Here is a 23,029-nt window from a genome sequence, read left to right as displayed (position 1 = left end):
CTTTATGACCAGCTGTAGGAGGGAAAAGGCCCTAGCTGGTTTATAAATGAGCTGATTCAGTCTGTGTGTACAAGATGGAAATGGATGGCACTGCATGTCAGGCATACCTGGGGGTGGTCCTGAAAGAGAGTGGCAAAGGAAAATCTTCCCTTAATGGGTAGAGCTTTGAGCAGCTGGCCTGGGGTCAGAATGGGCTGGCTAGCTGGTCAAGGGCCAGGGAGGGAGAGGGCTAGAAGAGGCTCCCAAATGAACAAAGTTTTATCCAAGGGCACAGAGTACTTCTGAGAGAAGTGGGTGGGGAGGAGTTGGTGGGTGGAGAGCTGGGGTCCATAATCTCCTTTCTCAACCCAGAGTGATACTGGAGGGAGACTTCCTAAGAAGCTGGCACATTTCTACTCCCTTTTGTTTCTCATTGAGGACAATACCTTGGAAGATATCCCTTCTTTTTTTTTTTTTTTTTTTTGATAACAAGTCTCGCTCTTGTTACCCAGGCTGGAGTGCAATGGCGCGATCTCTGCTCACCGCAACCTCCACCGCCTGGGTTCAGGCAATTCTCCTGCCTCAGCCTCCTGAGTAGCTGGGATTACAGGCATGCACCACCATGCCCAGCTAATTTTTTTGTATTTTTAGTAGAGACGTGGTTTCACCATGTTGACCAGGATGGTCTCGATCTCTTGACCTCGTGATCCACCCGCCTCGGCCTCCCAAAGTGCTGGGATTACAGGCTTGAGCCACCGCGCCCGGCCCAAGATATCCCTTCTTTTAGGTTCTTTCCCCCTAATCCTTGTGTTTGCTTTGAGACACAGTCTTGCTCTGTCTTCCACGCTGGAGTGTAGTGGCGTGATTATGGCTCACTGCAGACTCGACTTCCAGGCTCAAGTGATCCTCCTACCTCAGCCTTCTGCATAGCTGTGACTACAGACCGATGCCACCATACTCAGCCAACTAATTTTTTGTTTTTTTGCAGAGACAGAGTCTCACTACATTGCCCAGGATGGTCTCAAATTCCTGGGCTCAAGTGATCTTCCCACCTCAGACTCCCAAAATGTTGGGATTATGGCATGAGCCACTGCACCTGGCTTTTATTTCTTTTACAATAAGAATTTTGGTCTACATACTTGGTTGGACCCAGATGAAAAAGAGACAAATGGCAAGAGAGAAAAATGTAGGGAAAGAAACTGAAATGGAGAAATCTAGAATCAAAGATGCAGAACTGCATTATGTCACAGCAAGTCTTAGCCTGGTCATTGGAAAAGTTCATGTTCAAATTCTGACACTGACCCCCCCATGCAGTCCCTGAGCTGCTTCTGGATCATTGGACAGAAACTTGTTGGAGTCTCATGGGAAATAGGTCTCATCCCCTATTACTTTTAAGCATACTGCCATAGAAATATATTCAAGGTCATTAAAAAATAAACCAAACCTGCCTCAGTCCTGTATGTCTTACTGATTCCTGTCCTCTCCCACTCTTGAGAACCTGAACAGAAGAGCTTGAATTGGATAAGCAGCACCATGGCAGTACCAAGGGGCCCCTGGGAGGCCCAGCTGAACCTCAGAAGAAATTGGGCCAAGATAGAAGGCTGGGAAGAGGGGTCTTGGTGAAAGCCTAGGAAGGTGTGGCAAGGGCTCCTTCACCCTGAGAGTTTACTGAGGCTGGGAAGGGAATGGAGACCACATCCCTCTCCTCTCACTCCATCCCTTGGAGTCTTTGCATAGTCATGCAGTCAGCAAGTGACTATGGAGTTGCCAGTGTCAAGACCCGTCCAAGGGTCACAAACTCTACCTGTGGTCCTGAGCCACCTTCAGAACCTGGCGTGCTGGCCAGAATTTAGCAGGCGGAAGAGCAGGCAGCAGCTCACAGACAGCTCTGGCTGCGTCATACTTCCAGCTGCATCTCCTTTCACATGTGCCTGTTACCCTCTGGCATGAGGTAACATGGCTTTTAGCAGCAGGAACGCTGCCAGGAGTTGAAAGGGAGGCTTCCGTCTCTCAGACAGTCATAGGTGAATCTGTAGGAAGGTCATGAGAGGCTAGTTGCATAGCAAAGATTGGTCCAGCAATGTTTCCCAGGCGCAGTGTTTTGTGAGACACTGAGCATATGCTATTTAATGGGGTGTTTCATGCAGCAACTGAAGCTTTGGATTGGGTATCAGTGGGCAAGTACAGTTGGGAGCCTTAGTCCAGTGGGGGAGAACAGGGAGGTCCAAGAGAACAAGGTGTGTTTCCAGGAGCTGCTAAGAGTCTGAACACTGGAGAAGGGCTATCCAAGAAACTTCTTTTCTATCCTGTATGCCCCAGTTTGGGGCTATGGGCAGACCAGCAAAGTAACCCTGCAAGGTGGGCATGCATAGCCTTCCTGGGCTGCTTCAGGCACAAAAGGGACCACATGGGAAGAGTCACTGGGGTAGTGTTGCTGTTTCAGCTCCAAGGTTTTTATCAAAAGGTGCTTGAAAATGCAGTGACAAATGTGGGCCAGAGCAAGGACCCTCTGCCCCACCAACAGGATGATTGGACGTGACTCTGCAAATGTTATCAGCTTGAGCCCTCTTCCCACTCCCACAAGGCTTTCTTACTCTCTATTCTGTACATCCACATTGGCAAAGAAGGTTTTTCAAACAATTTTTTCTTTATAAAGACCACTTTCTCTGTTCCTTCCACCCTATAAAACTGAACTAAATTTCCACCTTGTATTTTGGCACCACAGTGGCCTGTTCTAAAAGCTTTGTTTTAAATGATTAAGAATGGCTTCTGCAAAAATCAAAACTTATTTAAACTGTGCTGTTGCTAATTTCCCTCAGCTTGAAAACCATGGCTTCCACTGTCCCGGGGTATAAGGAGGTCGATGTGCAAAGCTGTGGGAAGGCCACGGCAAGTGAGTGATGGAAGACAGAGCCTTCCTCGGCCCACACAGTTGTCCCATGCAATATCTTCTAATCCAACAGAGAGGAAACACAATGGCCTGGAAGAGCACTTGCTATTATAGATATTTATTTTTCTTTTTTGGCTATTCACAAAATTTTATTTCAGTATATTTTTTCAGAAGCATAATTTTACGTTTCTTCATATTTTACTTTGTTGAAGTCCGGACCAGTCAAGGTCTTTTCCATGCAAAGATGTACATTTAATGAGGACAAAGAAGCCACCCAGTCACCTTATGAAGCTCTGCTGCTTTGTGCCCCTTTTTGGGTCAGGTCATCCAGGACACCCAGGTCTTGGTCCTTCTCATCTTTTGTCGGTTTTCACTTCCTGGGCCCAGCATCACTTCTGAAGACCTGCATGTGTGTGATTTTACTCTACTGCATCTGCTTCACAGAATGTTACCAACTTGGCTGACCTCCAAAGAGTCCCCCGGTACTGCCCAGTGTCAGGCACCACAGCCAGTTGTGCTAAATTCGGGCACCTTTAGTTCTGTTGATGACTATTGACCCTGGGCATGCAGTCTGTCCGGCAAGATAGTGAGTGCAAAGTCTCACACAAATTGAGTCAATTGAAGTGATTCTGACTGACTGGGGCTATTTCATAATTTAAGTTTATCAAGGAGATACTTTAAAACCTTCCCCCTCCCTCCCCTGAAAACCCAACACTGACAATATAGATTTTATGTTGATCACAAAACACTACACAACACACACACACTACACTTTTAGTAGGACGAGTCACGATTTCCTTTGATGCTGGGCTATGGAATAGCTAGAAAGTTACTGCTCATCACCACCGCAGGGTACCATGTGAGTGGATAGTTTAATAAATGCATTCATTAGTTAATAGCTCGAAGGGGTTAGCTCTTATGTATGTGAAATGAGGAAACCTCATTAGGAATGGCCACAGTCTCAGCAAAACTCAGCTCTAAATATGCAAAGACTTTGAAGCCCTGCTATTAACAAGATGACATGAATTGTAAGAATACATTTGACAAGCTCCATTAAGACCCACCAGATCATCCATTACCTATGTAAAGGCACCCTACAGTGGCAGATGGAACTGGCAAGAACTTGGTAGGAAACGTGTCATACATCCCCACAACGAAATGACACTTCAGAAAGACAGACAGGGTATCCTTCCCGTGACAGTGGCGAAGAAGGGATCCTAGGGGGAAAGTTGATGGGAAGGAAAGAAATGGAAGGTGGGTAGAGGAGTAAAATGGGGGTTGCTCCATCCCAGATGCTGCCCAAGCTCCAAACTACCAAGCATTCTGCACTTCCAGAGTTACTTGGTGTGAGGTGAGGAGAGGGAGGGGATGGAGGCAGCCAGCTGGAAGACGAGAGGTGACTGCCCACTGGGGAGGGGCTGAGAATGGGTTGGGGACAGCTGAGGACTCAATGATGCAGACGACAGACCACACACAAGACTCAACGAGGGGAGATCTGGCAATGTGCAGGCTAAAATGACCAATCCATGGGAAATTCAGAAGGTTCACTTTCCTGAAAGGGTGTCATTGCCAAATCTCCACCTCATTTTGACATATAACCTACGAGTACAGGTCGCAGTAGAGTTCAACTGCTCCCATTGCAGCACTTTAGGGCAAGATATTCTTTTTAAAGTATAGTAGTATATCTAGCTATATGGATCTATGGAGATATTTACAACTGGCCTCACTGCCTTTCCTCTGTGCTGTGAAGCGTTCACGTGCATTGCTGCCAGACAAATCTTAAAACCCTCTTTCTGTTCCCACTGCGCCAATCTCCCTTTATGAATTTATCCCAAATGAACTGCTTGCCACCACAGAGCTGAAAGTACCTCCAGGGTACTGGAGCCCCAGATCCATGTCAAGCAACCAATGCTCAGGCTCAAGGAGGCCAGCCTTTCAGTAGCCACGTTGGGAGCTTCAGACATGGGGTCACTACTCTCCCCTCAACCTGAATCTCTGTATGGGGTATGCAAGAATAAACAGGCAATTTTAGCTCTTCAAGAGGCAACTTTCTTGTTTCTAACTGTTGTACAAGATGTGTGTGTATATGTGTGTGTGATTGTGCAAGTGTCAATTCTTAATGCCTCTTTCAGTGTCACTCTGCAGCCTGTTACCCCCAGACATGTTCTTCTAGGACAAAGTGAAATGCTCTGCACTTGCAGCTTCTTCCATGAACTGACCACTTCCTACCTCAAGGCACTAGCTCACCACTTCTTATGACTACATTCACTTCCTGTCTTCTATCTAGGAGACAGCACAGGTGGATGGAGGGACAGGGCAAAGAGTGGAAGCAAACCGGGAGATGCTGCTCCCTGGAACAGGAAATTGGAAAGAAACAGTCAGTTAAGCAGCCTGGCCAAACAGGGCCCCTCCACCATATGGGAACAGGCCAAGGGAATTCTAGTGTTCTAGAAGGGTCAACAACAGGGAATATATATACATTCAGAGGTATTTCCTTTCACATCCATTCAAATCAGATAAACATAGATATGCAGATATGCCCTTATATACATGCACTCAGCATACACCCATGTGTATACAAGCACACACATAAATAAGTCACACTTTCACAGGGATGTGCACGCACACGCATGCATCCACACATTGTAGATACAACTCTATACACACCAATAGAGATTTACACCACTAGATACAGCACTATGCAGCTTCTCAAATGGTTGTATATGTACACAGACCCACCCTGATACATATGCATACACCCAGCTATATACAGAAACACAAACACAGAAGCACAGTTAAAAGGGTGAGTGGGTAGAGGGGTAAGGGACTCTGGGAGAGACTGCATAGGGAGGAAGAGGTGGTATATGTTGAGAGCTTGGCAAAGTTCACTCCCTCACAACCTCCATCAGTGAGGTCGAGCTGCTTGACAAGTTGGCGTGCTGGCCAATCCTACTTCCGTTAGGGGCCCTGCTCAATGGGCAGTGAGTGTGTTCTCCATCTGTTCACTTTATGCTCATTGGCTGGTCACCAACCTGTTCCTGCAGAGATGCCCTGGGTGCTGTAGGATGTGTTGGGGGCCCTCTGGAGCACCCCCTTTGGGGTGGGAAGAAAAGGGAATGCCTCAGTTGAGAGTCAGGAGGAAAAAGACAAGAAAGAGCAAGTGGGGTGGATCTACCACTCACTGGCCACATGTCCTCAAGCATGGGGCATAAGCTCCATTCGTTTTCCCTGGAACACTGGGGACAATGTGCTTTGCCTTCCCTGGCTTACAGGGTTCTTGTGAGGGGTCAGGGAGCTTGTGGACACTTGCTGTGCACTAAACAAATAGGAAAGATTAGTATGTAGATTTACAATAGATATTCATCTGCTAGTCTAGATCACATGGTAAAATAGCAAGTCTGAATTCTCCTAACCCTGGTGTTTACTCACCAAGTGCCGTAACTGGTGATCAATTCAGCAACTGATGGAAAGCTAACTCCTGACTTAGACAGGGGTATTGAGTCTCTATTGTCAAACATTCTGAAGCAGAAACATAGGCAAGAGAAGTTCCAGTCCCTCCAAAGAGGCCAGCTCAACTGTGTAATTTCTAACCTGACATCACCCCCACCCTCTGCCAACCCCACAAGCTGGGTATGCGCTCTCACCCTGATGTCTCGCTCTGCAGCCTCACCCATCCACATTCCTCTCCCACGCTTGCATCACAACATTCAAACACAACAAATATAGTGGGGGAAAGGCACTTGCAAATGCTCCCTAAGTTTCCTATAGGCAGTTCCCTGAATTTCTAAGCCATGGCTAGCCCTTTCTCTGTGCACCCCAGCCCAACCCAGCTTGACTTTTTTTCTATAAAGCCCTAAGCAGAGGGTGAGTGAGATCCATAATCCCTAGGAGGAAACAAAACGGAAGAAAAAATGTAATGAAAAAGAAATGCTGACACCACAGGGGAACAGAAAAGCCCCCAGAAATGTTTGTGGGCAAGGCTCAGATCCTTGCCCCAACTCCCAACCTGGCTCTTCTCTGTCCTCTAAACATTTCCAGGGGCTTTTCTATGCTTATTCCTTGTTACAAGTCTTCGAAAAGGTGAGAGTCTTCTAGCACGAAGGGAACTCCATGTGCTGTTTACCTCCAACTCCTCCTCAATCCCATCCCTTCCAGTTAGAACATGTTCTTTCCAATGACTCCCCACCCCATGTTTATAAAGAGAAGGACTGAACTCACTGGGGTGCCCAAATAACCATAAAATAAAAGGAACAAAGGAAAGACAGAAAAACAAACCCACAAGAAACTGTGAAAGGAGCACAGCACAGTGCTCTTGCCGTTCTGGGGCACTGGGAGACTAATACATATGATATACCCAGTAAACAATGTTGAACAACCCAAAGGCCAGAGGGAAGAGGAACCGGGACCACTTGTCAATCTTAGGGACGTAGTCAGGGTTAAAGAGATCAAAAGAGAACCCTTCAGTGAAGGAGCACCCAGGGCTTGGGGGGCTACTGTCCTCAGACTCTGAGCTACTGGCATAGGACATGAGCTCATCATCATTAAGGCCCCAGCTACTGCCAGTACCACACTTGAGTTGCTCCGCAAGGCCAAGGTAGCTGCTCTTGACATTGCTTTCATCAAGATCCCAGCCTGCTTCTTGCACACCATTCTTGCCATGGTGAAGCATGGACATCCCACTGGGGCCATAGCCATGGTACTCATCTGAGCTCAAGCTCTCATCGGAATCTTCAGGGTCATGGGTCACAGGATAGCCATGGACCTCAGCACAGTTGCAGATTTCGGTAGGAATAATACTGTCATTGGCCTGCAAACCATTAAAGTGAACACCATAGCTCTGCCAGGCCTGCTCTGAGGTGGAGGGGAGACCACTCAGGCTTTCTCCAGTGGCCAGGGGGGCCTGGCCTGTGAGAGAAGTGAGTGGGCTGAGGCTTTCCGAGGTGGCCAGCTGGGCCTGCTCGGAGGTGGACGTCAAAGAACCGAGGCTTTCCAGGCTTGCCAGGGGGGCCTGCGCTTGGGTGATGGGGAGAGAGCTGACTCCGTCTTCCACGTTAATCAGGCCATCCTTTGAGGAGATAATGGATAGGCTCATCAGTTTCATATTGGCTAGATGGATATGCACTGGGGGGAGGGAGGAGGGAAGGGACTTCCCTCATCAGCACTGGCAACGTTACTGCTGATCTCTTTGACACATAGAGCCAGCTCCTCTTGGGGTCTCTGGCGTTCAAGGGGTGAGGAACAGGACCAATAGGCTGTTAGCATGCAAGGGAAGGCCATGGTGGCTGCCACGCTAGTGTCTCCCTGGGGGCAGCTGCTCCCTCAGGAGTGCTGTGTGGTGGATGGGTGCTTGCTCAGGTAGGCAGAGCCGGGCTTTCTACGAAGGAGGGAGGTAGCTGGGCATTAATGTACTGCCCACAACAAAAGCCTCAGCATTGCCTTGGGAGTCTGAAGTGCCAAGGAAGGAGGCGTAGGCAGGCCAGCCTCTCCGGTGTCTGTCTTCCTTTCAGCCTCCCTGTGCCCATCTTCCCTTCCAGCTTCATTGCCTGCTCTGGAAGCATGCAAGGTGGACCAAATTCACTCCAAAGGTCTGGAGAAATTTAGCTCTGCCACTTACTTGCCTTGTGACCTTGGACAATGATCATCTATAAAGGAGTGATGAGAAATAGTACTACTTCTTTGTTATATGTTCTTTGTGTGCTGTGTGTGTATGTTTTGTGTGTCTGCACGTGTGTGTGTGCATATTTAAAAAGGTAAGAAATGTGAAAGGGTCAAAAGCACTAAGCCTGGGCTCAAGAGGTGCTCAGGGAAAGCTGATTGTCAGTCAAAAAGTCAAACCTGCACATTTCTCACCACCACTTGCTGGTAGCGGTAGCGGGCAATGACTCTTCGGGGTCTTCTGCGTCGCCTAAGTTGGCGCCGAGGTCCTCGACTGTAGAAAAGATAGTTGATGTAGACATACTCCAGCAAGGACAGGAACACAAAGAACAAGCACACGAGGATATAGATGTCAATGGCCTTGATACAGGAGATGTTCAGGAGTTTATCCCGCAGATGTGAGTCGATGGTAGTCAGGATGAGCATTGAAGTTAGGCCTGTAAACAACACAGTGCAGGCTTAGTCTCTTCTGATGGCTAACATTCTTGGCAACCCATTGGGCCCACTGCCAAACATCATATTTGGGGTGAGGAGGGCCTACAGCAAAGGCCTGCAGCTCTGTCTTAATTCCTCTTCCCCCATCTTTAAACTCAGACTATGTTTCAATGGTTCAATGACTTCCTATTTTTCTTAGGGTCAAGTCTCAAACCTTCAGCCACAGCTTCATAGCGGTTTACATCTTCAGCCCCATCTTGTCCTATGATAGACCCTTTCCCTTTTGCCTTCCTTTAGCTCCTAAAGGAAGGTTTTCTGAGCCCTAAACTATTACACAGATGTAAAGCTTTAGTATAGAACATGCTCCTAAAGAGGGAGGCTGAGGAGTCTGCGCCACAGATGGTGAAGGAGAAACCAGATCTGGATCTGGAACACACTGACATTCTGTTGGGTAGGGTCAGACAAACCAGGCAGCTCATCTCTTAGATCTCTTCTTGGTACTGCTCAAAAATTTTTCATGGCTCCCCATGCTTACACAGAAGTACAATGTCTTCCTAAGCCTGCCCAGGCCGTCTTTCAGCTGCTCTTCTCAACTCCTCAGCTCCTGTCTCGGACTGACCCTGTAATTTAGCCCCCTTTTAATGGCCCCTATGATCTAAACCTATGACTTGTCCATTTACTTATAGATTTAAGAAATAATGAATTTTGGTACTTTGGGTTCAACAGGCCAAGATTCCAACCTTGATTTTTTTTTTCACATCTGTCTCTAACATCGGTCTCTTTATTGGGGATTGGCTGTGCACCTATACAAAGGTACAAATGTCTACTGGAAAAATGCTTATTTCCTTGCCTGTGTAGTCACACACTGTTCTAGGTCCTTTTTCCTTATTCTCAAATTTTTTCTGAGCCAAATGTCCCAAATTCCTTCCTGGGACAGAGACAGAACCTACCAATTGTCACCCTGGCTGCAGAGGAATCATAGTTCATCCAAAACGATATCCAAGAGGTAATAGTGGTGAGGACAGTAGGCCAGTAGACCTGTACAAGGTAGCTGTTGACTTCCCTCTGAACCTGGAACTTCAGGATCAGGCGTATGTAGGAACCTGGCAAGGAGACGCGTTGGAATTAGGGTGGCAGGGCTGAGGGGATTTGCAGCAAAAGGGCGGAGAGGTACAGGGTGAAGAAGGAGGGGAGGAGGGAAGAGCAATGGGCAGTTCAGCTTCTAATTCTCCATCCAGAGGCATCCAGCTTGGGCAGACTGCAGATCTGGTTCTGTTTGCTGCACTAGCAGGCCAGTGACAATGGCATATATCAAAAGGCCCATGAGCATAGCAAGTCTGCTCTCTCCACCTTCCTTTCTCACTTGCTCCATGTTAGGTGAAGTTTGGAATGGGAGAGGCAAGAGATATTCCCAAGCTGCAAACAGATGGAGGCTGAAAGGCTAGCCCTGAGAGGAGCATGAATCTTTTACACCTGCAGAGTGTTGCGAACCTGGCTAAGTGCTTCCACAGCCATTCTTCATTGGCAGAGGATGAGCCGTTGGGGCTTTACTAAGGGGGCCTGGGGCCAGTAGGAAATGGGAAAGGAGACATTCAGAGAGTGTAAGAGCCAAAATCAGAGGCTGCCAGGAAATTATGGAGGTGCAAGGGGAACATGAGACAGGAAAGAAGGAAGTGGTCAGACCCACCTGTGTAGAAATACACCTCCTTGCTAGTAATCGTTCTCCCCAGGAAAGTGAACTGAGGGATATGCAGCTCCTTGATCATGTGGATGGGATTCCCATTGTCATCCCAGAATAATATGATGTCTTCAACCGTGTAGCCATCTGGAAAGGAGAGAAACAGATAGGTAGTCTCAGATTCTTAGAAAGAAAGAAAAGCACAAAAAAGACATGCTGCAAGCTTCTACTCACTAACTGGCGCACACTTTGCCAACAGTAAGGTGCCATTTTCCCAGAGGACATTTACACTCTAAAGACCACCTGGTCCCAGATGCCATATTTATACATCTATATATCAATGAATCATCTGTCATCTATCTATCTCTCTACCATCTTTCTCTCTTTATTTCTATCATCTATCTATCCTCTATCATCTACCTATTTTGGAGAGAGAGAATGGAGGTGGGGAGGGAGCACAGGAGACACACTGTGCCTTTTACTGTCAATTCAGCCTCTGATTTCCTGATCACCCCAGCTCCAGGTAGGGAGGAGGTGGCCATAGGAGACATACGTACAGCTCTCTACTACCAGTTGGCAGGCCTGCTTGTCCATAGGGAATTTATGCAGATCCAGAGAACAAGCTGCTGTGGTGGTCAGTCTGCAAAGGAAAACACAAAAGAAGGAGAAAGTGAGTCAAGCCTACACACAACCATTGCTGAGGAAACTGCAGGGGTGGGGAGGGAAGAGTTACCTCAAGGACTGACCCATATGTAGAGAGGAGAGAGGAAATTTGTGTGTGACAAAGTAACCAAGAGACCCGGCGGCACATAGACAGAGAACACATGTATAGCACATCAGAAAACTGCAGGGTGTCAGATGGGAAGAGCCCGGAGGAAACTGAATGCAGAGATAGAAAGGGGTGCTTCCTAAAGAAGTAGTGAGACCAGCAAGAGAAAACTGTGTGCCACACCAAATCAGCTGAGACTCACATGCAATGTAGAGTGCTGGCGTAAAGTGTACATGTACGGTTGGGAGCCTTGATCCAGGTCTGCCTCTGGCCACATCTGCACACATGCCAGAGGTGCAGGCCTATGTGGATACTGAGGACTAGCAAAATGTCAGCGGGTGCGAAATGGACAGAAGGGATGAACATGTTCGTGGCGGACCATGGCACTGTTGGCAGTGCATGAAGTGGGCAGGCGCTTTAAGTTGCAATGTGGTGGGTGCATCCATAGAAGAATCTGAGGAGGGGTCTCAGAGGCACTGAGAAAGTGGGAGAAGTGTCCAGTGGGAGAAAAGATAAGACACAAGCTCTCCACAGCCTCAACTGGGAGGCTCTGCTCCACTCCTTATTCTGCCCTTCTCATCTGGTAACCCCAGCTGAGTCCCTTTCAATTGCTTGCTTGAAGTAATTTCCATTTTGTACACTGGATATGGTGTGTGCATGCACTTATGAGTGCATGTGTGTTTTTCTCCCTTCTATGAATCCTCCATGCAGCATTATTCAGCTATTGCCCCCTTTAAGTAGAACAAGTGTGACCAGTGACCTGTTCCCTGTGAGTCCTGTTATTTTCTGACTGCAGAGCCTGGGTCTGTGGGAAGGGTGGATGTAAAAAGGAAGGAATGGAGCAAGAGCTCCCCAGAGAAAGAGAAATCCAGATATTAGATCTGTAAAAACTGTAAGAGCTGAACCGTGGTAGCTACTTCACAGACACATTCTGAGCTATACTGATCTCTTATACATGTCTTTGGAGACAGTTTGTAAGAGATGCCACTGTGAGGAGAGCCTTGGTGACTGTCTGCTATGCTATAATTAGACTAGTGAGGAATTTCAGCTTGCAATTGTTCTGTGTGTGTGCAGAGCCACAGGCCAGAGACCCACACCACATGCACCCTGCCCCTTCACCCTCCTGGCGTTCTTGCATGATGCATATATGACTGATGGCAGAAAGCAGCCCCCTCCCTCGTTCACTGCATGGACTTCAGCATTCATCTTCTCCCTCCCTCACTGCCTGGGAGAGAAAAGACAAAGAACGGAATGCATGCAACACTAGGTGGAGGGAGAGGTCCTTCAGTTGAGGGAATCAAGGAGGACTTCTTGACCAAGGGGGCATTTAAGTTAGGGATTTCAGGGTGGGAGAGGTTTCAACTCATTGCAAGGGGTAAAGGACTGACCAATCCAGATAGAAGGAACAGCAGAAGCCAAGGTGTAGGGACAGAACAGCTAAGGGCATCTGTGGGAAACTGTGAAAGTTCCACTTTGGCTACTGGGTAGAAGAAGTGAGGGGGGACGTTCAAGACAGGCTTGGAAAGCAATGGGTGCCTTTGTGTGTCCCTTAGAGTGTGTTTGTAGAATATTCAGTAGGAAGAAGGAAGTCTGCTGGGACATCCCCAGACCCCTAGTGGACTCACTGGATGCCATACCGCACCATTCCATCTGGGTGAAGCTGAAATACACGATTTTCCACAGTCACATCATGCACGAAACCATCCTTGCTATTCAAAAAGTAGCAGTCAGGGACCCACAACTTCTCATGCATCCGATAGTCCAGGGTCAGGTTCAGGGTGGTCTCATAGTATGCTAAGCGAGAATCTTTCCAAGTCTGATGAAAAAACATTGTGATTGTATAGTCCTGGAAAGACAAATGCAAATTTCAGTTGTAAGTTTGGTTGTCCAGCACTCCATTCTTGGTGTGGGTGCGATGTGTGTGTATGTGTGCATGCACTTGTGTATGCAAGTGTATGAAGTATATCATAACTATATGCAAGTGAAACATACAAGAAATTAAAATCCAGGTTAAGAAACAGAATATTACCAATAACCTTAAAACCCCAATGTATCTCTTCCAGAATATATTTCCCTCACACTCCCAGCAGTAACCATTATGCTAGATTTTATAATTCCCTTGATTTGTGTTAGAGTTTTATTGTCTATGTATTTCTAGAAAACATATTGCTTAGTTGGACCTGTTTTTAAAATTTTATCTGAATGAAATAATACTGTATATATTCATAGTTTGCTTCTTTCATGCAACACTATCTTTGTGGGATTAACTTGGCGGACATATGTAATTATAATCTGTTCACTTGCTTTGGTGGATAATATATGAGTATACCATGCATATTATCATGTGAACATACCTATCAAAACCATGATGAAATAGAAATGATGAAGCAGAAGTTCCACTTTATCTCCCTGCCAAGAGCCAAGAGCTGCTTCTGCTTCGTCAACATTGGTATTGTCTGACTTTTGACTTTTGCTAAACTGGTGTGTAATGGGTTCTCATTGTGGTTTTATTTTCCTTTACTAACAAGGGTAAGCATCTTTTCATATGTTTCATATATTTATCTGCTATTTAGTTTTCTTCACAGAAGTGAAATTCTTGTTCACATTCTCTGATAATTTTTCTATTGGTTTAAAAATATTCTTACTAATTCACAAAATAATGCATATTTTGAATGTCAGTCCTTCATGTTGTAAATATCTTACTCCACTGTGATTGATTCTTTCACATTTGTTATAATGGCTTTGTTCGTTTTGTAAAACAGAAGTTCCATAAATTTGGTGAAACAGAATTTCAATGTATTTGAAGTTACCAGATTTATTTTTTGTGGTCTGTATTTTCTGTGTCTCTTTAAAGAGATCCTTACTGACTGCAAGACAAAAAGCTTTATAAGCCGTTCACTTGTAAGTCTATAATCCATCTGGAATTGCGTTTCTGGATGTGGTGTGATGTAGGGGTGGAATTAATGTACTTTTTATTCTGGGTGGCTGCAGTGTCCCAAACCTACCTTGTTCCTTTATGTGAGTTCTGTCACAGGTCAGACCAACTGGACTTGGCTTATGAGCCTGCTCCTTGTCTCATGCCCTCTGTTCCCAACTCCATGGCTAGAACTAACACACTTACCATATTCATTTCTGAGATCTGTTCAATGCTGGTGACATAAATAGATATTCTCACAGGCACAGGGGCACCTAGAAGACAGAAAGATGCAATTACGTGAAAGGTAGAATAAAGGTTAAGAGCATAAAATTGAGAGCCAGACTGCCTGGGTTTGAACCCTCTTTGACACTTGTTAGTTGTATGGTCCTCAGTAAGTTGCCTAACCGTGCTGAGTCTTAGTCTCCTCATGGATAAGATGGGGATAGCGATAGCACTGATGTCATAGTTAGTGCAGGCCAAGAACTTAGACCAAGGCCTGGCTCATAATATGTGCAGAGGAAGGGGTCAGGGCAAAATAGAGAGAACGTAAAGGGATGAAGCCCTCCTTCTAAACATGTTTCTGATAAAAGCTGAAAAGCAATTAGCGCCAAAGAATGAGCCAAGATTCATGGTTGTGTGTGTGAGTGAATGTGTGAGTGTGTTTGTGAGAGTGCATGTGTGTCTGTGTGTAAGTGACTGTGTGAGCTGTGTATATGAGTGTATGTGAGCTTGTTCATACATGTGTGTGAATTTGTGTGTTCATGTGCAGGTGAATGTGCCAGTGTGTGTAAGCATGTTTGTGTATAAGTGAATGCGTGAGCATGTTTGTGTACTTGAGTGTGTTGTATAGAAGTAAATTTGTGAGTATGTGAATGTTTGTAGGTGTGTCGTGTGGGAGTGAATGTATGATTGTGTTCATGTGCAAGGGAGGGTATGAGTATACATGTTTGAGAGCTTGTCTGTGTGAGAGTGAATGCATGAACACATATATATGAATTTATGTGAGCCTGTCTGTGTGTGAATATGTGAGTGTGGTTTTGTGGCACTGAAGATATGAGCATAAGTGTGTTTCATAAGTATGACTGTGTTCATGTGGAAGTGAGAGTGTGTGAGTGCATGTGTGTTGGGCTAGTGAATGTGTGAGTGTGTGCATGTATTAGAATGTGTGAGCCTGAGTGTGTGCATGTATTAGAGTGTTTGAGCCTTTCATGTGTCAGTATATTTCTGTGTCCATGTGTGAGTGAATGCATGTGCATGTTCATGTATGTGAATTAGTTGTGTTGACATAAGTGTACATGAGCATGTTTGTGTATTTTGTGATGTGTCCAAGTGTACTGGTATAGTCATGTATATAGAAGACTATATTAGCATGTTCGTGTATGTGAGAATTGTCATGTGGGTGAATGCAAGAGTGTGTGTAAGCATGTTAATGTGCATGTACCTATCAATGTAGATGTGCATATTTTCAGCAGGTGAGCGAATCTGTGAGCATATTGTGAACACATTCATGTGTGTGAGTGAATGTGTGAGTGTTTCTGTGTATGTGAGCATGCTCATGTATGACTGAAGTCATGATTATGTTTATGTGTGTATGTGTGAGCATGTGCTTGTGTGTGAGGATGTTAATATGTGTCTTCACGTTTTTGAGTAAATTTGTGAGTGTGTTTGTGTATGTGAGCACACTTGTGTGTGAGCGAATGTATGTGTATATTCATATGTGTACGTAGATGTGAGAGCATGTTTGTGTGTATGTTAATGTGTGAATGAATTTGAGTGTCATCTCATAATGTGTGTAGTAAATGTGTGAGCATGTTTGTGTGTGTGTGAGCATGTTAAAGTTCATAAATTCATGAAGGTGTTTGATGTGTATGTTTGTGTGAGTGAATGTGTGTACATGTGAGTGTTAATGTGAATAAATCTGCACGTGTTTGGGAGCATGTTTGAGTGTGAGTGAATGCATACATTCATGTGTGTATGTGGACTTGTGACTATGTTTGGTGTATGTAAGCATGCTAATGTGTGAGTATAAGTGAATGTGTGATCATGCTCAGTGGGTGTGTCTATGTGTGAGAATGAATTTGTGAGCGTGTTCATGTGCGTGAGTGCACAGGTGAGCGTGATTGTGTGTGTTAATGTGTGAGTGTGACAGCATGGAAATGTTTGTGTTAGTGTACTTCTGCCTCCTAGCTTTTCTTCACACCCAGGTGTTAGCACTGTCCACTGGCAGGAGTCAAATGTGGTCATGGATGTGAAAATATGTAGTAAACTGTAAGGCACTGTGGACAAATCCATTTTTATTGTTCGCTCATCAGCTCAAAGCTTTCTACATCCAGCCCTACAGCACAGCCCTTAGTCTCCGTGTATTACATCACACTGCTGCTAGGGGAACACACATGATACTTGCAATTCAGCCTGCTGGTTTTACTGCAGGCTGATTGCCCAGAAGCTGAGCTGCAAAGAAAGAAATGTGTTATTCCAAGCCCAAAGCTTCACAAAGGAAAGCACTATTGGGAATAAGCATCTGAATAGCAGCCATGAAGTAAATGAGTCTGTGTTAGGGTACAGCTCAGACTCCAGCATCCAGGCCTGTTGTGAACAAGCCCCAGTGAAGTGTTATGTGGTGACAGGAGTTCTGAGAAGCACAGTTCTTGATGACTGCCTTTCAGGCTCCCCACATGCCTTTAGGGAAGGGAAGCTGTGTTAGGCAGGCAACAAGCTCTAGAGAGGCCAGGCAGCCAGCTACATCTCCAGTGTTAGACTTCCCTAGACCATTCCGCATGACTCAGACAACTCCTTTCCTTGTGGTGGAATGCTGGGGACCCTAAAGGGCTAGGCCAGAAACCTGTTGAAGGACTCCTAGTTGAAGGGTACGTGGGAGCTGAAATGCAGCTTACATTCCCCTCACCAAGCTCTGAGTCCTGGCACAGAGATGCCGCTTGGAGGAAGGGAACATTCTTCTAATTCATCCCCTTAAAGGGAAATCTTTTGTGCTAGTAGTGGTCAGGATGAAAATTTAGGTGCAGAATCCCACATCTCTAAATAGATAAAGGGGATGGGGGATGATTAACGTCCTGATAAGGAGTCTAAATATCATGTCTAGGATGATGACCCCAGACTATCACTGTCCCATTCTGCCCCTTCAGGAAGGCAGGAAAAGTGGTGGGGGGTAATCACCTCCCTATCTCCTGGAACCTGTGGCTGCCTCAACTCCACTTTCCACCTAGCAGATGCATGAAGGAATGATGAAAATATCTCATTCATTCATTCACAGTATCGGGTGCCTATGTCATGCCAGGTGCTAAGCTAGGTGAAGCCCTCAAGGGCTGCCTTTTGCCATAATGCAGAGTCCCAGTTCTCTTGCCCAGAAGGAATTGGCTTTGTTAATTTTCTCTGGATCTTCCTCCTCCTTTTCATCTTCCTACTTTTCTCACTGTCCCCCATATGCAAGGAAGGACTAATGCTCTCCTGTTTGAACTGGACCACAGTTAAGTGAGTCCCCTGCATGTGGGGTATGTGTGTGGAAGTGAGGGGGGATATGCTCTGAAACTCTCACAGAGGGGAATTTGATTCTGTGTCTGGGGGGGGCCATACAGGGAGTCCTGGGGCCCTCAAATTCTGACTACCTTGGCCCAGCTATCCCATCAATGGGTCTCTCCTCCCACACCCACCGTGCAACAGCCTCAGACCTAGAGTGTGTGGTGCCCCCTTCTGTTTAAATGCCAGAAGGTCCTGAGTTGTTCTTGCTCTCTCATAACCTTCACCTGCTGCTTGGCTAAATCAAGCCAGGGATTCAGCTTTTCTCACATGCTGCAGGTGTGCACGGCCACAAAGCTTAGGGTAACCCTCCGCAGAGATTGATTCTTGCCCCTGCTCCCTCCGCTTGGCCCTGGACACCTGCAGAGATATCAACCTGGCCCTGAAATAGTGGGGAGAACGTGGTTGGTGTTCTCAAATGGTTGTTGGTCAGTCGCTGCTGAGAAACGTGAGAAAGGCAAGACAAAAAATGAAGTAGCTACTCCCATGTCTCCCATTTGTGCTTGCTGAAGTTGATCCAAAATATCCCAAAGTCGCTGCCATACAAGGACGTGCTGCCGGTACTCTAACACCTGGATTCTGATATGGTCAGACCTCTATCCCTTAGGGACCCACCCAGACGAGGTGCTGCTGTTTTTGCAACGAAAGCCTACCTTCTGCCCTTTCTACCCTAGCTTCCCAGCATGCTCTCAGCTTGAATCCCTTGGGCTGTGCCTTCTGCTCTCACACTCTGGAGGGAGCATGGGAGCAAAGGTGAAGCACCAGTCCAGGTTTCCACGTCCAAAGCTTAGGGCTCAGGACTACCACTTTGGTTTTCAAGGGGACGCTCCCCAGGCCAAATTAGTTTATCGCAGGGGCCGAATTCTCTCAGCTGTTTGTTCTTAGGGTGGTGACAAAGTGTACTTGGAAGACATCTATTCATATGCACAAATGCAGACCATTAGCTTTCATTAACCCTTTAGAGCGGGAGCTTCCTTCGAGCTGGAATTTGACTAACCTCTGTTTAATGCACTGTTTCTTTTCTTTGTTCTTGATCTAGGTTTCCTAGGTGACCCCTGGGCTAGAGAATGCTGCGTTGGCTATGCACGGTCGGGGTAGGCTGCCTGTCATTTAAAGCTGTGTGGTCCAGGCTAGTCACCCTTTCTAAATGGGAGGCTAAGTACAAAAATGAGGGAGAAACTCATGTATGATTTTCCTGGGGGTTTGTGTGTCAGTTTATTTGTCATTTCTAACCTCAGGACCAGAGATCTCAGTGCTAGGCTGAGGAATCTGGATTTTATTTGGTAGTTAGATAAAACCATTAAAAGTTCCTGAGGTGATCGGGCTGGATTTATAAAGACCACACTGACTGCGATGTCTTGAACAGACTGGGAATGAGGGAGCTGAGGTGGAAGTGCCCAGGGCCTGGGAGGGTTAAGTACACTAGATAGAGAAGACCATGCTCTCGTTTTTGAAAGGGCAGAATGGGACAAGTGGCCAGGGTGTGAAGAATGTGCTGAGGAGCTGGAGCAGAAAACTCTAGCTTAAGAAACGCGCGCGCTGCATCCTGTACACACACTTCTGTGCTTAGCTCTTTGCCAGCCACAACACTGTAAGGGGAGTGTGAAGGAGGTAGAAGGCTCTTATGTATCTGAAGCCAGAGAAGCGAGAGAAATTATAGGGTGCAGAGGGCCTGGTGGTGTTTCCTTGCTGGTCTCTGCAGAGTCAGAAAGGTGGGATCTGCAGAGGCACAGGTGTGGAGCCTGCGGGGTGCCATTGGTCAGCTTACAGGGCAGGGCTTGCTTGCTATGTCTCAGCTCTAGGACACCTAATCCAAGTTCTCTAGTGTCTGCATATGGCTTACCTCCAAAATTCGGTCTCAGGCGGACATCGTATCTCGACAGCACCCTGTCCAAAATCTTTTGAACCACAGCTTCATTTGCACAACTTTTGCTGAAACAGAGAAGTCATAAGTAAATGCTGGTCGACTTGGGGCCGACTTGCCAGTGGTTGCCTTGCTAGGGCCTTTTCTTGTCCAGCACGGTACGCAGACATGTCCAGTCATACGTGTACACACCATCTCTCTCTGCTCCCCTCCCTCCCCATGGTGAGTCAGCCAGAAGCACAGCAGTGACGCAGACTCCTCTTCCCCTCACCCCTTCCCAGCTTTAATCCAGAGGGTGGGGCTCAGAGATCCCTGTTACCAGGCAAGACTTGGGGGGGCAGTTGAGGAGAGGAGGCGGAGGCGGTAGGAGAAGGGGAGAGGAGGAAGAGTGGTCAGATGAAAGCCCTCAGAAAAATGCATTACTTCAACCTTTTCAAGAGCCCCATCTTGCAATCAGCCTGGACGCTGTTTTCTAGGTTGGTGGGGGTCCTCCTTCCAGGGGCACCTGATTGCCCCAGGAAAAGTCATCTTTCACTCTCAGTGCCCTCAGAAGATGAGCTCAAAGTCACATTTCTCCTTACCTGGGCTAGGGCTGGGCATTTGTTAGTCAATTTTATGTCAATCTTGTTTCTGTACACCTCTGTTTTCCAGACTTGGCATATGGCATATGACACACAGAGAGCCTTGCTGATGTAGCTAAGATTTACGACCATCATCCACCCAAAACCATTTCAGATTCGTGGGGCTCAGAGCTGTCCTCAAAAAGACATTTATTCTAGGAGCAGGTATCTCTCTTGCTAAGCATGTGCTTCCACCCTGGAGGTATCTTGGGTGAGCCTAGGTAAGTGGACCCAGCTGGGCTCTGCGGAGAACTGGCCTTTCCAGAGATCTCTCACATGCTCACCCAATTCACCTAGACCTTCAACAGGGCTCCTTTCCCCCAAAGGGCTTGTAAATCAGAACAGGCCCTGGCATCACTGTGACTCTTCGAATCTTTGACGCATTGCCCGGGGAACGTCAGCCCCTGCAAATGTGTGTGTGTGCGCGCGCGCGCGCGCACGCGCGCATGTGTGAGTGTTCATTGGCGCAGTTTGGTATGTTGGGTTGAGGGCACTGCAGGGCTGTCTGCTGGAACCTTGCCAAACTAACCCACCCCCTTTTATGAGAACATATTAATTTCTGGCTTGCCATTTAAACATTGCTAAAAATTATTCCTAATCATCTTTAATCAAAAATTTCATTTTGCAACATTCCAAAGTGTGCACATGAATTATTCCCAAATTAAAGCAATGCATTCCCACCTGTTTCCAAGCACACATTACCCATGTGCTAATGCTCAGGATCTGTGTGATTTACATGTAAAGGCTTCAGATATTCACACACCCAAACAAACTTGAAATCAAAGAGAGAAAAAAACCTGAATCTTCAAATATTTTCACGCGAGTAAGTATAAAAGTGCACCCATCCCAGACAACGCGGTTTGTGGTTATTCAGACACGATCGCAGTGTCTGGGCTCCGATGGGTTTGAGTAAATCATTTCTATCTGCCGCATTGGAAAGAGTCCCTCACCCCTCAACACATGCATGCACACGTGCGTGCCTCAGGGAATGGACTAAAATGTAGACTCAAACAGGTGTCTCTCCTATGTTTTGTGAATTGCCCATCATCCTGTACCCTCCTCCGCAATCCCACAGGTGCCAAAGCTGGGGAAAAGCTGCCAGGAACCTTAAATTCTTGGGGATGGACGGGCAGATCCTGGGAAGAGGGCAACCCCCGCCCCCACCCTTCGGGCTGCCATTTGGGCACAAGCGGGGCTCGGTCAGGGGCCGCAGTAACAGGTGGGTGGAAACGCAGGGCTCCATTTCAACAACCGCATTCCACCTCACCCCTTCTAGGGGCCAGCAGGCAGGGCCCGCGTGCTAGGGCTCAGCGAGCCAGGGTCCGATTCCCCCCAGCCCGCTCCATCCAAGAGGCCAGAGGCCAACTGCCCGTCCCCATTCCTGTACCCCCTGCCTAGCCTGGGAGTGCCCGCTTACCAGTTGAAGAGATTCAGGACGACTTCGGGCACAGCGGAGGATAACTCGAAGTGGAATTTCGGGATGGGACTGGGGTAGTTACCCTCCGCGAGCCAGGTCCTGATGAGCAGCAGGATCACTGCGGCTCGCAGCATGCCTCGGATGCCCATGGCCGTGGCGTTCTGGGCGCCTGAGGGCGCGGGAGCAGGGGCCGCGAAAAGGGACAGAGGTGGGGTGGGGAGTGGGTCTCTACTGGGGTCGGGGGAGAGGGATTGCTGGCCCTTCCCCAAAGAGTCGCCTCTAAGGAGAGAGCAGCGAGGGCACGGGAAGTTGGGGGTGCAGGGGTCGGCCGGGATACCGGAGAAGAGAGCCGGGGCTGAGCAACCACCCAGCAGCTTTGCCGGACGCAGCGCCCTCCAGGGAGCGCCCGGCAGCTGCAAGGTGCGCTCAGTCCGCGGCCGCTCCGGGCTGCGACTGGGAACAGATCCCAGCTCGCTACTGGCTCCGCCCACTCCGACGGCAGCACTGGCCCAGCCAATCAGACAGGTGTCAGGAGCCGCACAAAAAGGCGCGCGCTCCTGCCTCCGCCCGCAGCCTGCGCGCCGCCCGCCCCCCGCCCCTTCAGGCTTCTGCAGTCATCCCCCGGCCGTCTCCAGACACAGACAGGGCGGGGCCGGGCTGGGGGAGGGAGAGGAGGGCTGGCTCCTGGGGGGCTGGGTCGGGAATCCGCCTCAAGGGTCACTGGGTCCTGTTTCTTCTCTGCAAATGTAAAATGTGTGTTTCTCTTGGAAGAAAGAGCCTGTGCCCAAGAGTTGTATTTGATGGTGAAGGGAGTGTGGTAATTTGACTGTCATGGCTGAATCTGCATTCTGAAAGATTTGGACAATTTTGGGGATCAGGAGGGACCCAACTGCTGGTCATTCCGTACCCTTGAGCCTTCAGTAACCCGTCAAGGGGGATTCTAATGGGTTTTGTGACAGGCCTCTGCCCACAGCAGGAATGCTCCTCCATCAGGATGGACATTGGGCTCCAAGAGACCAACAGCTGCTTAAGACTTAAATTTCCTAGGATGCTCTTCACCCCAAGTTTGGGTACTCAGGAAAAAATCTCAGGGAACTGGAAGACCTCACCAACTGGGGTCTCTCTGAGATGTGGTTGTATCTCAGTCAGGGGATGCAGAATGATGGTCCAAGGCTAACACCATAGAAGCGGAAAACAAGGCAAATGTCAGTGTTTGGGGTGTTCAAGGTAGTTAGGCATTGGAGACCAGGGTATGCCAATGTTCCTGGGTT

At 47.6% G+C, this 23,029-nt stretch overlaps 1 protein-coding gene across 1 annotated transcript; it reads right to left on the bottom strand.

Moving 5' to 3' along the window:
* Positions 1-2,975: 2,975 nt before the first annotated feature.
* On the bottom strand, positions 2,976-22,207 carry GABRQ (gamma-aminobutyric acid type A receptor subunit theta). Its single transcript, XM_032264115.1, has 9 exons — positions 21,759-22,207; positions 19,701-19,789; positions 14,528-14,595; positions 13,032-13,252; positions 11,195-11,277; positions 10,647-10,784; positions 9,910-10,062; positions 8,705-8,961; positions 2,976-7,934 (listed from the first exon to the last, which is right to left on the bottom strand). Exons 1-9 carry the CDS (start codon positions 21,905-21,907, stop codon positions 7,206-7,208), a joined length of 1,887 nt encoding a protein of 628 aa, XP_032120006.1. The 5' UTR covers positions 21,908-22,207; the 3' UTR covers positions 2,976-7,205.
* Positions 22,208-23,029: the final 822 nt, after the last annotated feature.

This window comes from Sapajus apella, unplaced genomic scaffold (genome assembly GCF_009761245.1).
Source record: "Sapajus apella isolate SASKATOON/1434 unplaced genomic scaffold, GSC_monkey_1.0 scaffold142, whole genome shotgun sequence".
In the NCBI taxonomy this organism is placed as follows: Eukaryota; Metazoa; Chordata; class Mammalia; order Primates; family Cebidae; genus Sapajus; species Sapajus apella.
This window is presented reverse-complemented; position numbering and strand designations above follow the sequence as displayed.

Bases quoted from the DNA above. Each gene is read 5' to 3' on its own strand.
- GABRQ (XM_032264115.1), bottom strand. From the start codon at position 21,907: ATGGGCATCCGAGGCATGCTGCGAGCCGCAGTGATCCTGCTGCTCATC. The intron at 10,785-11,194 runs GTACGTATGTCT...TCTCCTTTCCAG, and splicing joins CCAACTGGTAGTAGAGAGCT to ATGGCTACACGGTTGAAGAC. The intron at 10,063-10,646 runs GTGGGTCTGACC...TCTCCTTGCCAG, and splicing joins GGAGGTGTATTTCTACACAG to GTTCCTACATACGCCTGATC.